The 17,907-nt window shown below is 41.3% G+C and overlaps 1 protein-coding gene across 10 annotated transcripts in view; it reads left to right on the forward strand.

Moving 5' to 3' along the window:
- IMMT (inner membrane mitochondrial protein) overlaps nt 1–17,907 on the forward strand; it is a 51,460-nt gene that overhangs the window by 1,065 nt on the left and 32,488 nt on the right. For all 10 annotated transcript variants that reach the window (XM_059893416.1, XM_059893419.1, XM_059893415.1 and 7 more), the window contains exons 2-3: nt 15,841–15,914; nt 16,804–16,993. In XM_059893416.1, coding sequence (XP_059749399.1) covers nt 15,841–15,914; nt 16,804–16,993 — 264 coding nt within the window. The remainder of the gene's footprint in view (nt 1–15,840; nt 15,915–16,803; nt 16,994–17,907) is intronic.

Raw genomic sequence — 17,907 nt, forward strand, 5'->3', positions numbered from 1 at the left:
CAATTGAGCAAAATCCCTGGACACAGTGAGTTAGAAATAAAAGTCAAGCTTTTTTTTTTCAAGTTTGCTTATCTCCCCTTTCGTTTCCAGGGTGGGAGAAGCAGCCTCTTCTGTAGGAAAGTGCAGGGTAGTGTTAGTTTTCTATTGCTATATAACAGGTGCCACAGATTGAGTAGCTTAAAACAACACATTTATTATCTTACTGTTTCTGGACATGAATGGTCAGGGTTCTCTGCTCGCTGTCACACAAGGATGCAAAGTGTTTTCTCTGCTGTGGTTCTCATTTGGAGCTCCTCTTCTAAGCTCCTTCAGTTTGTTGGCAGAATTCAGTCCCTTGCAGCTGTAGGGCTGAAGTCCCTGTTTTCTTGCTAGCTCTCACCTCACCCCTCCTGGGGGCTGCCTGAAGTTCCTTCCGGCAAGGTCCTCAGAGGCAGTTTGTAACACAAATGTTTACTTTCTTGCAGGCTACCAGGAGCTTGTCTCTCAGACTTCAAAATCTCTTAACTTCCCTGTTTCTGATCTCCAGACCCAGATTTAAACGGCTTACGTGATTAGGCCAGGCCCACCTGGGTAACTCCCTTTTGATTAGTTCAAGTCAACTGATTAGAAACCTAATTACATCTGCGAAATCCCTTTTGGTATGCAACTCTAATCATGGGCTTAACCTCAGGGAGCAGAGATCATGGGAGCCGTCTTAGAATCTGGCCTATCATAGTGCCCAAGTGGGGCTAGGAGGTTGGAGGAAGCAGAACTGCCTTTCAGGGCAGAACTGGTGAGGTATGTTTTTGGAGCCCTCCTTTCAGGCCCAGTCTTGTTACATCATGGTTGTCACTGATCTGTCTCTGTCTGCCCTGAAGTCCAAAATTACTTTTTCCTTCCTTGCCTTTATCAAAATATTTTCCACTTAATGGGATCCCAATTAGGAAATTAGGAGAAAACTGGTTAAAACTTCATACTAAAATATGAGCAGGCTTTTCTAGCCTGCAACCAAGATTTCTTACCTTCCTAAAACTGCTGTCTTGAAAAATTCATTGGTTTATTCTTCTTATCTCCTCTTCATTCTATAGTATTTGCTCCTGTTGCTTTGTGAAACTCTTTTTGCTCTTCTCATGTAGTATCTTGGGTCCCATTTTACCCTTCATCTCTTTTATTTTCCTTTGTTGAGTCGACTTCTTCTTGTACCTCTAGGAACTCTAGTACCCCAATGAACTTTCCCCCTCTCCCCCTTTCTCTTTTCATTTAAGACATTTTTCTCTTTTCATTTAAGACATTTCCAGCAAACTGGAGGGCATTCCCCATATACCCTGTGCCTGAGGGATGCATAGCCTCCCCCTTTATTAAGATCTGCCACCGGAGTGTTACATTTGTTACAATTGATGAACCTACATTGACATATCATAATCACCCAACATCCATTGTTGACACTAGCGTTCACTTTTGATGTTGTACATTCTGTGGATTAAGACACATGTATGATGATATGTATCCATCATTATAGTATCATATAGAGTATTTTCACTGTCCTAGAAATCCTCTGTGCTCCACCTGTTCATCACTTGCCTACCCCCACCTCCTGGCAACCACCAATCTCTTTACTGTCTCCATAGTTTTGCTTTTTTCAAATGTCATATAGATGGAATCATACAGAATGTAGCCTTTTCAGATTGGTTTCTTTCACTTAGTAGTACATTTAAGGTTCCTTCGTGTCTTTTCATGGCTTGATGGTTCATTTCTTTTTAGTGCTGAATAATATTCCATTGTCTGGCTATACCACAGTTTATTTATCCATTCACTTACGGAAGGACATCTTGGTTGCCTCCAAGGTTTGGCAGTTAAAAATAAAGATGCAGTAAACTTTTCAGTGCAGGTTTTTACGTGGACATACATTTTCAGCTCCTTTGTGTAAATACCAGGGAGCACGTATGCTGGATCATATGGTGAGAATATGTTTTGTTTTGTAAGAAACTGCCAGTCTGTCTTCCGAAATGGCTGGACTATTTTGCATTCCCAGCAGCAGTGAATGAGAGTTCCTGTTGCTCCACATCCTCACCAGCACTTGGTTGTGGTCAGTGTTGGGGATTTTGGCCATTCTAAGAGGCATGTAGTGATACTGTCCCATCTCTTTATATGCTCTCTTACTGGGATTACATCAATTCTCAGAATTTTAATTCCTAAGCAGATGATTGTCTAGCCTCCGCTTTTTTTTTTTTTTTTTTTTTTTTAAAATAAATGTATTTATTTATTTATTTATTGGAGGCATTGGGTTTTTCGTTGAGGTGCATGGGTTTCTCATTGCAGTGGCTTCTCTTGTTGCGGAGCATGGGCCGTAGGTGCGCGGGCTTCAGTAGTTGTGGCACACAGGCTCAGTAGTTGTGGCTCACGGGCTCTAGAGTGCAGGCTCAGTAGTTGTGGCGCACGGGCCCAGCTGCTCCGCGGCATGTGGGATCTTCCCAGACCAGGGCTCGAACCTGAGTTCCCTGCATTGGCAGGCGGATTCTTAACCACTGCGCCACCAGGGAAGTCCCTAGCCTCCGCTTTTGAACTTTGTACTCAAATTTCTAAATTCTTGTTTGATTTTGTCAAAATCCTTTCCACTCCATCACACCATCTTCTTAAATGTCTTCTGGCTTTTACTGTTGCCCTCCTAGAGTCAGTTCTTCACCTAGTTGTTAACAACGGCCTTTAAAAAAGCATACAGACCACGTCATGCCCTCCCGTGACATCCCGTCTCATCAGAGTAAAATCTAGACTCTTTACCGTGCCCACTGGGCCCTTCATGATCTGGCTCTTTGCATATCTTATTTTTCTACTCGGCCTCATTCTCTTCTTCTCACTGCCTTTTCATTTGCTGTTTACCCTGAAGTCCTCCCATACATCTTTGCTTAGCTCACTCCCTTCAGATATTTTCTCAGCTATCACCTTCCCTTCAGAGAGGCCTTCCCTATCCAAAACAGACCTCTGACCACTCTCTCCTTTGCATCACTCTGAACTTACCCTTACCCTACTTGGTTGTACTTTGTAGCTCCTACCACCACCTGACATACTGTGTATTTATTGTGTATTTTCCACATTAAAATGGAAGCTCCTCAAAGGGACTGTATCCATATCAGTACTCAAAATCGTCCCTAGCTCCTAATAGATGCTCAGTAAATAAACATGTCTCATTTGTGGCGTGTTTGAATGAAAGAATAAATGTGTTCTGTGAATTTTTCTTAATTTCTGTAAGTGGATGTGACCTCCCTTAAACTTAAACCTCCATTGGTTTTAGAACCTCCAGAGAAACAGAACCGATAGGATGTGCAAGTAGATAGAAAGATTTACTATAAGGAATTGGCCCATGCAGTTGTGGAGGCTGGCAGGTCCAGCGTCCGCAGTGGAGGCTGGCAGGCTTGATACGCACAGACCCAGAGGAGCTTGTGGTGCTTTTTCAATCTGAAGGCTGGCAAATTGGAGACCCAGGATAGCTGATGGTGCAGTTCCAGTCTGAAGGCAGTCTGCCGGAGAATTCCCTCTTGGCTTGGGGAGACTGGTCTTTTTGTTCTATTCCGGTTTTCCATTGACTGGATGAGGCCCACCCACATTATGGAAGGCAACCTGCTTTATTCATAGTTCATTGATTCAAATGTTAATTTCATCCAAAAACACCTTCCAAGTTGACATATACAATTTACCATCACGGCTGGCATCTAGCTTATCCTCGTGTCTGGGCTTAATCATCCTTAAATTCCTTACATGTGGGTATTCAGCAGAAATGAATTGCTCTTTCTTTCTTTCCCAGAAATGAGCTTCAGAGCTCTGGTTCTTCCTCACTTTACTTCCCAGACCTAACACCATCTGTCTTGTTTTAGTCCCAGGACTGCATGGCCAGGCCCAACCTTTTTTTTTTTTTTTTTTTTTAATTTTTTTTTTTTTTTTTTTTTTAATTTTATAGCTACTTTATTTATTTATTTTTGGCTGTGTTGGGTCTTCAGTTCGTGCGAGGGCTTTCTCTAGTTGCGGCAAGCGGGGGCCACTCTTCATCGCGGTGCGGGGACCGCTCTTCATCGCGGTGCGCGGGCCTTTCACTATCGCGGCCCCTCCCGTTGCGGGGCACAGGCTCCAGATGCGCAGGCTCAGTAGTTGTGGCTCACGGGCCCAGCTGCTCCGTGGCATGTGGGATCTTCCCAGACCAGGGCTCGAACCCGTGTCCCCTGCATTAGCAGGCAGATTCTCAACCACTGCGCCACCAGGGAAGCCCCCAGGCCCAACCTTTTTTGAGGTGGGCATTGGGTTTGGAGGACCTGGGCTTTCAGCCTAGCTGGCCCTCTCCCAGACTACAAATTTGGGAGTGGTCATCTGCATGTGCATTGATCTTATCTGCTTATAATTTTGAAAAAGAGAAAGAAACATTATTTTTGAGGGTTGACTAAGCTAGCTTATTTAACTAAGACCAAGTTTGATAGCAGGGCTAGTTTAGGACTGAACTTGTGTGTGGACATTTTTAGCTATCATCTTCCGGAATTCTTTCTTTTCATTAGGGTTATAAAACACTGTTACTCCATAATAGATGTAGGTAGTGAGGCACATGTGGTAGAAAGTAGTTTAGTATATGATGCAGCCTGTTTGCTTCTATGCATATTAGAATCCTTTTTTTTTTTTTTTAATAAATTTATTTATTTGTTTTTATTTTTGGCTGTGTTGGGTCTTCATTGCTGTGCACGGGCTTTTCTCTAGTTGTGGCGAGCGGGGGCTACTCTTCATTGCGGTGCGTGGGCTTGTCATTGCGGTGGCTTCTCTTGTTATGGAGCACAGGCTCTAGGTGCTTGGGCTTCAGTATTTGTGGCACGTGGGCTCAGTAGTTGTGGCTCGGGGACTTAATTACTCTGCGGCATGTGGGATCTTCCGGCCAGGGCTCGAACCCATATCTCCTGCATTGGCAGGCAGATTCTTAACCACTGCGCCACCAGGGAAGTCCAGAATCCTTTTATATTATTCTTCATTTTCATTTCTCTGGACCAGTTGCTTTCAGACCATTTTGAAATACATTTTACATCGTAACTTAGAACACAAGATTGAGAGTATATAGGTAATATATATTTTCACACATATATGCAGAGAAAACTAGAGAAATATCACCTGCCTGCTTTTGCCATACTGATGAATATCTGCTATTTCCTTGTCATAACTGAAGAGCACTTTTTCTCCTAGATATAGAATATGTTTTTACTGGGAAATAATACTGCTTTCATGCCAAACTTAATTGGATTTGTGTATGTGATATATTTTTAACCTTAATGCATGATTCCTATAAAATATTTTTAGTCAACTATAGAAAGAGTTGTTGGATATTAATCTGTAATTCAAATGTAGAACTTGCCATTAACTTCTGGATACCTTTTGTTTGTTTGTGTGGGAGGAATCCTTATGACAAATCTCAAAACCAAAATGTCAGTTACAGCAAACCACATCTAGAAGGGAAACCTGCAACCTCCAGATAGGGTTCATATGTGGGGACTTGTATTCTAGTCTCTGTTTCCAGGATTGTGGTTCCTTTTCGTATGTTCACTTTAATTTGGAAGAGCTAAGGAATAAGTGGTCTTTGCAAGAACATTACAGGGCTTCCCTGGTGGCGCAGTGGTTGAGAATCTGCCTGCCAATGCAGGGCACACGGGTTCGAGCCCTGGTCTGGGAAGATCCCACATGCCGCGGAGCACCTGGGCCCGTGAGCCACAACTACTGAGCCTGCGCGTCTGGAGCCTGTGCTCCGCACCAAGAGAGGCCACGATAGTGAGAGGCCCGCGCACCGCGATGAAGAGTGGCCCCCGCTTGCCGCAACTAGAGAAAGCCCTCGCACAGAAACGAAGACCCAACACAGCCATAAATAAAATAAATAAATAAAAATAAAATAAAATAAACAGGGACTTCCCTGGTGGCACAGTGGTTAAGACTCCACGCTCCCAATGCAGCGGGCCCGCATTTGATCCCTGGTCAGGGAACTAGATCCCACATGCATGCTGCACCTAAGAGTTCGCATGCTGCAACTAAGGAGCCTGCCTGCCGCAACTAAGACGGGGCCCAAATAAATAAATAAATAAAATACTTAAAAAAAAAAAATTAAAAAAAAAATAAACAGGAGCTGTTGTTTAAAAAAAAAAAAAGAACATTACATGGGAATTGTGTGTTTTAACTTGCTTTTTTGGGGTTTGTTAAAATCATGTTTCTATAGGTTGGAAGCAGCAATGCTAACCTTATAACATTTATTACAAGGCTATGTGTCAAGGCAAATTGTTTTGAAACAGTATTGTCTTTTCTACATTGTTGGTTATTATTAATAAAAAGGTATTCCAGAACTAAGAAGTGTCCAATATTTTGTGTGTTAAAGTTAGGACGTTTAGTTTATATAAATAGAGAGTTTAGTTTGGTGCTTAAGAAAGAGAGTTCTGAAGGTAGACCTTGGATTTGTCAGTGGTTTCTTACACGTGACACCAAAAGACACAAGATAAATTGGATTTCACAAAATTAAAAAATGTTTTGGGGCTTCCCTGGTGGTGCGGTGGTTAAGAATCCACCTGCCAATGTAGAGCCAGAAAGTAGATAGTGGCTGCCAGGAGCTGGGGAGAAGGGAAAATGGGGAGACTGCTTAGTTGGTACAGGAATTTACTTTTGGAGTGATGAAACTGTTCTGGAACTAGGTAGTGGTGATGGTTGTACAGCATTGTGGATGTACTAAATGCCACTGAAATGTACACTTTAAAATTTAAAGTGAATTTTATAAGCCAATTTTACCACACAGAGAAAAAAACAAAACACTTAACACCAGGCAGTTGCAGATGGCCTGATATATACAGAGCTAGACTCAAATATATATATATAATTAAAGTAATATAAAATAATATATAATAAACTTGAAGTAGCATCCATTAGCCAAAAATGGGACAATTTGAGTTTTCAAAAGGATAACAGTTGCAACTGGTTTAAGTTCATCTAAAGTGTTTAAATCCATGAATTGATAAAGATCTTGTTTTAGTTTGCTAAGGCACCTTGAGCTTGGGGTAAAAGATTTATTTACTGCCTCTCTCAGTTCTGGGGGTTTCCTGGCCTCAGCTGGGCATTTTGTGTCCCTCGTGAGGTTTTAGTCAGGCCATGGCTGGGGCTAGAGTCATCTCAAAGGCTTCCTCACTCCCGGTGTCTGGCAGTTGATACTGGCTGCAGCTGAGACCTCAGCTGGGACTGTTGGCTGGAACATGTGTGTCTGGGTTTCCTCCCAGTTTGGCGGCTGTTTTCCAAGAGCAAGTATGGCGAGAGGCAGAGAGCCAGGCAGAAGCTGTATCCCCTTTATGTCCTGGTCTCCGAAGTCACAGGGCCTCACTTTCACTGCCCTCTATTAGTAAACTAGTAACTAAGGCGTGCCCTGGTTCCAGGGAAGGGCTCAGTTTGCTGGAGGAGTAGCAAGTTTCTGGAAGAGCATGTGTTACAGGAAATATTGTTGTAGTCAGTTTTGGACAGTACAGTCTGCCTTGTAGCCACAACAACTTGCATTCCTCCCACATGTGAATACATTCACAGCCTTCCTGATAACCCTCCAGAACCTCATCCCATCACAGCATCAGGCTTAGACTAACGGACCAGGATCTTGCTGTCAAATCAGATCCCTTTGCAGGTAAGACATCTTGAATGGGGTCTGTTTGGTACAGTTCCTTAAGTGCCTTTCCTTTCAGTCTAAAGACCTGTGAACTAAAGAGACAAGTTATCTGTTCCCCATATACCCTACACACAATACAGCGTGACACTCCCATCCAAAGAGGCACACAGCAGTCACCGTTCACAACAGATGTCAAATCCAACTGGCACATGTTGCTGCTTGCTTAATTAGGACTGAGTCCTCTTGCTTGGGAATGTTTCTCCATAGCTCTTTTTTTTTTTTTGGCTGCACTGCGCAGCATGTGGGATCTTAGTTCCCCAAACCCGAGCCCCCTGCCGTGGAAGCGCGGAGTATTAACCACTGGACCGCCAGGGAAGTCCCCCTCCATAGCTCTTGGTTCTACCCTCTGGGCTTCAGATTTCACCCTTTGAATCATCCTTCCTTTCCTTTTTTAATTATTTAATTAATTAATTAATTTATTTTTGGCTGCGTTGGGTCTTGGTTGCTGCGTGTGGACTTTCTCTAGTTGCTGCAAGCAGGGGCTACTCTTCATTATGGTGCGCGGGCTTCTCATTGTGGTGGCTTCTCTTGTTGCGGAGCACGGGCTCTAGGCGCACGGGCTCAGTAGTTGTGGCTCGCGGGCTCAGTAGTTGTGGTGCACGGGCTTAGTTGCTCCACGGCATGTGGGATCTTCCCGGACCAGGGCTCGAGCCCATGTCTCCTGCATTGGCAGGCGGATTCTTAACCACTGCGCCACCAGGGAAGCCCCATTCTTCCTTTTCCAGATATGTCGCCTGTTGGCAGCTGAATCGTTTTCTCAGACTGCTTTCTGTCTGTAGAAGTTCTAGAGTCCAAAAACCTCTATTTGTTTTATACTCTTTTCACCTTTAAATCCAGGCCGGCCTGGTTTTTTTTCATCTTAAGGACTTTGTGGGTTTCTTGTGGGTCTTACTGGGGTTTTCTCCATTAGACAAAAGCCACACCCACAAATCTGATCAGAATAAGCTCTTCTCCAATTTTGGGCTCGCTGTGAGGCTGCTGTGGTCTCAAACCCCTAAGATTTTCAGTTGCCCTGTTGTTTAATAAAAAGAATATGGGATGCATACTCTTAAGATCCTTAATGGGCCTTTTCTCAGTATAAAAAGTTCTGTGAGGAGCACCTCCTGAGATCTTTCTGAGGTCTTAAAGGATCGTTGCTAACTGGAGAGGCTGAGAATGAGAAACAGTCTTATTTTTTAACCCACCAAGTACTGGCTCCTTTATATTTCCTTCAAATTTTGCCTGAAAGCTAAACAGTTTTTTTTGGTTTGTGTGTGTTTCAGAAGCCCGGCTCTATCCTTATCATACTCTGCTAAAAGGAAGCAGTTGGCACTTGTGAACGTTCTGCTTAGTACTCTCTTTAGCTAAATCCATCAGTTCATTAGGTATAGCTATACCTAATTTTCTATTTTCCATGTCTTACCACGGGGGTGACGATTTTGATAAACTTCTGCCACTACATACAAAGATCCCTCATTCCTCCAGGTTCCAAAAATATTTTTCTCACTTTTCTTAAGCCCTCACCAAAACAGCTTCTGTGAAGGCCATTAGGCTTCTGCTGACAGTCTCCTCAAGGCCCTTCCAACTTTCACTCCCCACCCCCCAGTCCCAAAGTCATTAACACGTGCCTTATGTTTTATAGTAGCACCCTATTTCCAGGTACAAGCATTTGTTTGGTTATAGCTGTAAAACAGATCACCTCAAACCTAGGCTTTATTTATTCTTTTACGGTAAATAATATTTATTATTATACAGATAAAAATTATATTGTATTATATATACTTATAAAGAAATAACATATAAGTAAATATCTTTCATTTCTAAGGAGGTTCCATTAGGAGGTTCTTGGGGTCTCACGAGCTTGCAAGGTTCTGGGGAAGTGGCAAGGTTCTAGAAAAGCATGTGAGATGTGAAATATGGCAGTTTTTGGAAAATACAATCTGTCACAATTAATAAATGAAAACCAAAAAACCGCACAATTGTTCATCATCAGAGGATAACTGGATAAAAGGATAAGAAGAATCAACCATTTATCCTGCCTTTCCTATATGAACTGTACTATTGAGTAATCAAATTGTAGATGAGGGGAAGCATCTCTTTATAAAATACGTCAAATTATAAATGAAAAATAGAATTAGAGACCACTTTTTGCAACTTCCAATAAATTAATGGATCTAGACATTGTACATAAGCACAATTGATAACAGCACAAAAAGAGGGACAAGCAGACGTTGTGTGCCTCCCAATGAAAGAAAACACCACCCCCTAAAGTCTTGCCAAAGAGACTAAACCTGAGTCTGATCAAGTGTCTGGTTCCAGCTCCAGCTTGCAGGAAATACAGAGGACAGGAACGTGTTAAATTGCACCTTGAACAAAATCCAGTCTGTGGAAAATTCTGCAGGTTGAACAAGCAGATTTCTTCAACTGAATGATTACTGGAGGGAACACCTATAGAGTAAAAGACCTATGGATTAATAGACTTAGAAGATATCCATATTTTTTTAATAGGCAAGACTAAACTTTGTATCTAGGGATTCATACTTGGGCGATAAAACCGTAGAAAACTTAAATTTCCTGACTCTTAAAGCTCTGTTTGGAATATGAAATGCAACATAGACTATGACGGTAGCCTAATGAACAGGATACTTAAATTTTTTAAACCAGGAGCCACTATTTCAGATAAAAATCTATTTATTTGCGTCAGGATACAATCAATTTTCTTTTTTTTTGTACAGAAGTATGAAACTTCTTTTAAATTAATTTTTAGGCTGCGTTGGGTCTTCATTGCTGTGCGTGGGCTTTCTCTAGTTGCGGCGAGCGGAGGCTACTCTTTGTTGTGGTGCGCAGGCTTCTCATTGCGGTGGCTTCTCTTGTTGCGGAGCATGGGCTCTAGGTGTGTGGGCTTCAGTAGTTGCAGTGAGTGGGCTCAGTAGTTGTGGCTCGCGGGCTCTAGAGCGCAGGCTCAGTAGTTGTGGCACACGGGCTTAGTTGTTCTGCAGCATGTGGGATCTTTCTGGACCAGGGATCAAACCCATGTCCCCTGCATTGGCAGGTGGATTCTTAACCACTGCGCCACCAGGCAAGTCCCAAGTGTGAGACCTTTTATTGCTACTATTTTTTGGTCATAAAAGATGAATTTTTTCACATTTTATCCCTTCTTAAATCAGGGTGCATATTACAGTTGTTTAATTGAAAGCTCAGCTTTCAAAAACAAAAACAAAAACAAGAATATCCAGAAAAATTCTGAAAAAGAATAGTACTAGAAGAGAGGACTAGCTCTACCAGGTTAAAACCTAATTCTAAGATGCAATAGTTAAAACATTGTGGTATTAGTCTATGAATAGAAGTGTGTGAATAGGTGGAACAGTGGAACAAATTAGGAAATCTAAATGCATCAAGGAATTGAGTATATTTTAAGGTGGCATTTCAAATTGTTGGGGAAAAAAATGGATTATTCAGTCTACGATTTAGGGACCACTGAATAGACATTTAGGAAAAAATAAAGTTGAATCCATGCCGTATACTTTACACTGGATTCAAAGATTTAAATATAAAGAAGATGAAACCATGAGAGTAAAACCATGGAAGACTTATTTTATCATCGGAGGGTGGCTTTCTAAGAATAGGAGAAAACCCGGAAGTCATAAAAGATGGACACTTTTGGCTATAAAAGTATCACAAACTGGATAAAACCATCTGCAAGTAGCAGGGACATGGCTAATTTTTCTTCATATGTAAAGAACACTTAGAACATGAAGATGATCAATCTTATTTAAAAGTGGTCAAAGGATACACTCTGATAGTTCATAGAAGAGGAAATAAAACAGATCATAAATATATTAAAAGATGCACAGTCATAACAGAGGAAACTGTGGTTAAAACTGCACTGCAAGGCTGTTGGAGAGGCTGTGGGAACCCGCGTCCCCTGCACTGGCAGGCGGACTCTTAACCACTGCGTCACCAGGGACGCCCCTAATAGGGCAATATTTACCAACGTTTCAGGTGTTACTTTTAGGAATACTTTTAGGAATTGACCCCAAATGATGTATGTTTCTCATTGTTTATTATAATAAAAATTTAAACAAAACCTCAGTCACCATCAAAAAGAGGCTGGTTAAATATATTAAGTGACAACTGTTGGAGGCCAGAGGGAATGAAATGTACCCACCGAACTGAGAGCGTCTTGAGACCAAAACACAAGGCAGGCAGCTCCACATAATCAACAGATCAGTTTATTATAAGGTAACTTACAGGATGGGATCCGGCAGACAGTGATCCGGAAGCGTTCACAACTGCACTCCGCATGTCTGAGGGGCTATTGGGACGATTTTATAGTTAACCTAGAGTACAGGGGTACGTGCTTGGGAACAGGACGTGCATTCCTAAGTCAAGATGATTGAGTGGGTAACTGGTCTCATGGGTAGGGGAATACGTCAGCAAAGGTCTTCAATGTTTGGGGACTAACAGAGCATAGAGGCCCCCTGGTCCTAATGATTATTAAACAATATCTATTAAGTACAAAGCCTTTGATGACAGAGTAGCGATTTACCACACAGTACCATCCTGGGCAGGGTCTGTGGAAGGACAGGAGGAACTATGTGGGCCTAAGATGGCATCAGTTATGCTAACAGCCGTGCAACCAACCATACAGTGGAGTACTGAATCACTCAGATCCAGTAGGAAGATTTTCACGTGCTGATATAGAATGAGCTCAAGTGTATATTGTTGAGTGAACTTTAGTACAGGACTGGGTGTATGTTATGGTTTCGTTTGTGTAAAGGAGGCGTGCCCGGAATTCTCCGTCACAAAATATCTGAATATATAAGAAACAGATTAGCATTGGTTGCCTATGGAGAGGGAATCTAAGTGGCTGGAAGACAGAAGTATGAGGGAGACTTCACTCTGTATGTAACTAAACATTTTGAATTTTGATTTTGAATTTTAGATTTTAAATTTACTTAATGCTAGGAACTATAAACTTACAATCACATCAAATATATCTGTCAAAGGGAGGGAAGAGGGGCAAGGTAAAAGTAGAAGATGGATAAAGGAACAGATTAAAAAATATATATTGCTGTGAATTAGGGTGTTCTCAAGCTCTAGTGTTGAATTTGGCTCTGTATTACACAGAATCAAGTATCCATTATTATTTTTTTTTGAATATTAATTTATTTATTTTATTTATTTTGGTTGTGTTGGGTCTTCATTTCTGTGCGAGGGCTTTCTCTAGTTGCGGCAAGTGGGGGCCACTCTTCATCGCGGTGCGCGGGCCTCTCACCACCGCGGCCTCTCTCGCTGCGGAGCACAGGCTCCAGACGCGCAGGCTCAGCCGTTGTGGCTCACGGGCCCAGCTGCTCCGCGGCACGTGGGATCTTCCCAGACGGGGGCACGAACCCGTGTCCCCTGCATTGGCAGGCAGACTCTCAACCACTGCGCCACCAGGGAAGCCCCAAGTATCCATTATTATGTTTGCTGCTTGACATTCCAATTAGCTAATTATCCACCGTTAACAGTGCCTTAATTTTTGACTTGAATACCTTTTTATACCCATTGAGGTTAAAAAAAAAAATGCTTTCTTAAACAAAACACAACTTTAATGGTTTCCTAATATTTCATCCCTAAGTGAACAAAATGGAGTTGTTGATATATGAAAGTAGATGCAATTCCGTTTGAAATTTCATGCTACTTGCCTTATAGAACAGTAGGGAAACACCCTTTTCTTGTAATTTGGGTTGAGAATTCTACACTAAAGGTAATAATTGAAATACTTTTAAAATACCAATTATAGCTGCCTTACACATTGTAAAACATACAGTTTTTCCTCCCCCAAGTGTATTAATATGTTAATTTGATGTTTACCTCTAGGCTTTGGCAAATAGAATGTAAATGCAGCTATAATTCTAGAGTAATTTCATGTGCTCTCTGACATGTGATATATTTTCTTAAAATTTAAGATACTTTTAAAAGGAAGTTTGTGTTTTTCTGTTATTCCTTAGATGCAGTTTCATCAAGGAACCTAGAGAAAGCATTTTGTTTCCCTTGCTGCTGTTTGATTTCCTACTTGGTATAAAGAAAGATTTTATTTCTGGATGCAAAAGTTTGAAATTTCAAATTGATAGCTATGAATGGCCTTAAGTTTATCAAAACCCTCCCCAAATAGTATTTAGATGCCCAATTATTTGTTTTATTTAAGGGATCTATATTTTGTTAAGAAACATTTGATGTTATGTGCTTTACTTTGATTAAAACAAATCACACAGCATTGTCTTGATCATTTGCTTTTGTGTAAAGGTAGACAACTTACATGGAGATAAGTATTTACATGAACATTTATGACATTAGTAAAATTAGTTTTTTTTCTTAAAACTATTGACTTTTAGTCTAATTATACATTAGGAGAAACCAAAATGAACTTTTAGATTTAGATGAATGCCTGTTGGAATTGAGTAGCTACATAATCATCGTAGAGATGGGAAACTTGGTTTTCTGGGTAGATTAAGCTAAGGTTGGATCTCTGCCCTGAGTGGATTCATATGTATCTTATAGTGCAGTGTTGTTTGCTAGACTCTGTAGGTGATTTTTCAGATGTCTGCGTTTACAAAGTGAAAATAGATATTTTATACTTTGTTTTGTTTTTTTCTTGCCAATTAAGAAAACATGGTGCTTCCCTGGTGGCGCAGTGGTTAAAAACCTGCCTGCCAACTCAGGGGACACGGGTTCAAGCCCTGGTCTGGGAAGATCCCACATGCTGCGGAGCAACTAAGCCCGTGTGCCACAACTACTGAGCCTGCGCTCTAGAGCCTGCATGCCACAACTACTGAAGGCCGTGCGCCTAGAGCCCGTGCTCCACAATAAGAGAAGCCACCACAATGAAGAGTAGCCCCCGCTCGCCGCAACTAGAGAAAGCCTGCGCACAGCAACGAAGACCCAATGTGGCCAAAAATAAATAAATAAAATAAATAAATTTATAAAAAAGAAAACATGGCAAATTGTCTCTAAGAAATAATTAGCATACATAACATTAAAAGTGCTGATTGGCACCCCAGTGTTATAGCAGCAGTATTTACAATAGCCAAGAGATGGAAGCAACCTAAGTGTCCATCAACAGATGAGCGGATGAAGAAGATGTGTGTGTGTGTGTGTGTGTGTGTGTGTGAAAAATGGAATACTACTCAGCCATAAACAAGAATGAAATTTTGCCATTTGAGCAACATGGATGGACTCGGAGGGCATTATGCTAAGTGAAATAAATTAGGCAAAGACAAATACTGTATGATATCACTTATACATGGAATCTAAAAAAATACAACAAACTAGTGAATATAACAGAAGCAGACTTACAGATACAGAGAACAAATCAGTGCTTATCAGTGGGGAGAGGGAAGTGGGGAGAGACAAGACAGGGGTAGGGGATTAAGAGATACAAACTGCCATTTGTAAAATAAATAAGCTACAAGGATATATTGTACAACACAGGAAGTATGGCCAGTATTTTATAATAACTATGAATAGAATATAACCTTTAAAAATTGTGAATCACTATGTTGTACACCTGAAACTTATACCGTACATCAACTATACCTCAATTTAAAAAAATGCTAATTGATCATGGTCTCATAGTCCCTTTTTTTTTGAAATCTTAGAAGTAGTTTGGGCTTCCCTGGTGGCGCAGTGGTTGAGAATCTGCCTGCTAATGCAGGGGACACAGGTTCGAGCCCTGGTCTGGGAAGATCCCACATGCCACGGAGCAACTGGGCCCGTGAGCCACAATTGCTGAGCCTGCGCATCTGGAGCCTGTGCTCCGCAACAAGAGAGGCCGCGATGGTGAGAGGCCCGCGCACCGCGATGAAGAGTGGCCCCCACTTGCCGCAACTAGAGAAAGCCCTCGCACAGTAACGAAGACCCAACACACCAAAAATAAATAAATTAATTAATTAATGAAAAATAAAAATTAAAAAAAAAGTAGTTTTATATGAGCCTTGGGGCGCAGGAAGCATCACTGTTTTTAAGGGTTTGTAAATATGTTTCATGGTAAGTTGGTTTCTGAAAGTAAAATAAATTTTTGTTTAATGAAGACATTTGTATTTGTAATAAAAGTACTACTACTGAGTTCCCAACCCTAAAGTCCTCCCAGATTCTTATAACTCTGTTGGTTGTGGTGTTTTCTCCTTCTTTTCTAGAGTTGTCTTTGTGGGAAGTTTGTACTCCGTCCATTGCGACCATGTCGTAGATACTCCACTCCAGGCAGTTCTCGGTATGTAGCATGTCTCCCTGTAAATAAATAGGCTTTTAACTGTATGCTGAGGGGCGTGTGTGTGTGTTCATTCTTTGGATATGAGAACATCTGCTTAAAGTCTTTTTTTTTAAGGAGTACAAACACTGGAGCTTTGCCGTAATATCTTTGGAGCATTATTTATTTGTAGGCGAAAATTTGTTATGGTGCTCCTTTTGGTTCTTTGGTGACTGGATGGCATCCAAGGTAGACCCCCACCCCTTTATGGCAAATAGATTTACATCCAGAACTCAGCACGTTGGAACTTAAAAAGTATTTGTTCTACTTGACATTTGTTTTATTGTATTTACGGAAATGTTTAAGGGAGAGGACTGTTGAAAATTAGTGATACTTGTTTTTTGGGTTCAAAGGAAACCTCATGATTGGAACATGCCAAGGTTTCTTTTTTTGATGTGGACCATTTTTAAAGTCTATTGAATTTGTTACAATGTTGCTTCTGTTTATGTTTTGGTTTTTTGGCCCAGAGGCATGTGGGATCTTAGCTCCCTGACCAGGGATCAAACCTGCACCCCCTGCATTGGAAGGCGGATTCTTAACCACTAGACCGCCAGGGAAGTCCCTGAACATGCTAAGTTTTAAATGTTAAAGGGAAAATTGCTTCATTCTTCCTATCCTAGATATTACTGTTAAAAAATTATCCATAAAGAAATATTATTTTTTGTTGTGAACATATTAAAAAACAAATCAGGGAAAGGTGATGTGCAGCTGTGGTGATAAACTGGGCTGCTGTGATCTGAATCAGTGATAGAGAAATAGAGGATTGAGGTCTTTGAGACTCTTACATTAGTCTAGGGAAGTAGGTTTAGGAGAGCCAAAAAATAAAAATGTGTTCCCTATTTCTTTCACTTAGGTTGTCTCCTAGCAAAATTGCCGGAGCTGGCATCTTGTTTGTTGGTGGCGGTATTGGTGGCACTATCCTGTACGCCAAATGGGATTCCCATTTCCGGAAAAATGTAGAGAAAACCATACCTTACTCAGACAAACTCTTTGAGATGGTTCTTGGTTCCCCACCGTATACTGTTCCATCACCAAAGAAGCCGGTAAGAGTTTTAAGCACAATTTCAGTTTATCTTAGAGAATACTTTGAAAAGCAGGTTGTTTTCATCTTGAAAATATTTTGCCGGGTATATGTTTTCATTTTTTTAAAAATTGAAGTAATATTATGTAGAGCTGGGTTTTTATCCCTTTGGAGTCCCATAAGTGCTCTCATTTAGTCCACATGGTATAGAAAATAATTATGTGGCACACAAGGCTAAATGGAAGGGGCAGCTCGGGCAGAAGTAACCCCAGCTGCCCTGTGGATGGAGGGGGTTCTGTGTCAGCCTACAGCATTGCAGCTCTCAAACTCTGACTTAGAAGACTAAAAACATAAATGTAGAATGGCCATGACACAGGACCCACATGTCATAGTTAGTAATGGCTCCTTTTAGACCTCAAAACAGCCACAGAATTTTCAGCTACATACTGATTCTGTGACGGGAATACCTTCTAGTATTCCTGGAAGTTTATGCATATTCTTCAGTTTCACCCTTTTTTACCCCGATAGGCTTACAAATTTTTTTTTAAACATCTTAACATATTTCTTCTTTCAAACGGGTGCTTGAAAAAAATGTATAAAAGAGAGCATGAATTTTTGGTGATTTGGTATTGGATATTTCTTTATGCTGTGAGGCTGGACATGGCTGACCAGTTCTTCTTTTTTTTAAAGCCATCCCCATGGGGCCATTTTATTTTTTATTTTTTTAAATAAATTTATTTATTTATTTATTTATTTATTTTTGGCTGTGTTGGGTCTTCATTTCTGTGCAAGGGCTTTCTCCAGTCGCGGTGAGCGGGGGCCACTCTTCATCGCGGTGTGCAGGCCTCTCACTGTCGCGGCCTCTCCCGTTGCGGAGCACAGGCTCCAGACGCGCAGCCTCCAGACGTGCAGGCTCAGTAGTTGTGGCTCATGGGC

The sequence above is a fragment of the Balaenoptera ricei genome, chromosome 13 (genome assembly GCF_028023285.1).
Source record: "Balaenoptera ricei isolate mBalRic1 chromosome 13, mBalRic1.hap2, whole genome shotgun sequence".
Lineage (NCBI taxonomy): Eukaryota > Metazoa > Chordata > Mammalia > Artiodactyla > Balaenopteridae > Balaenoptera > Balaenoptera ricei.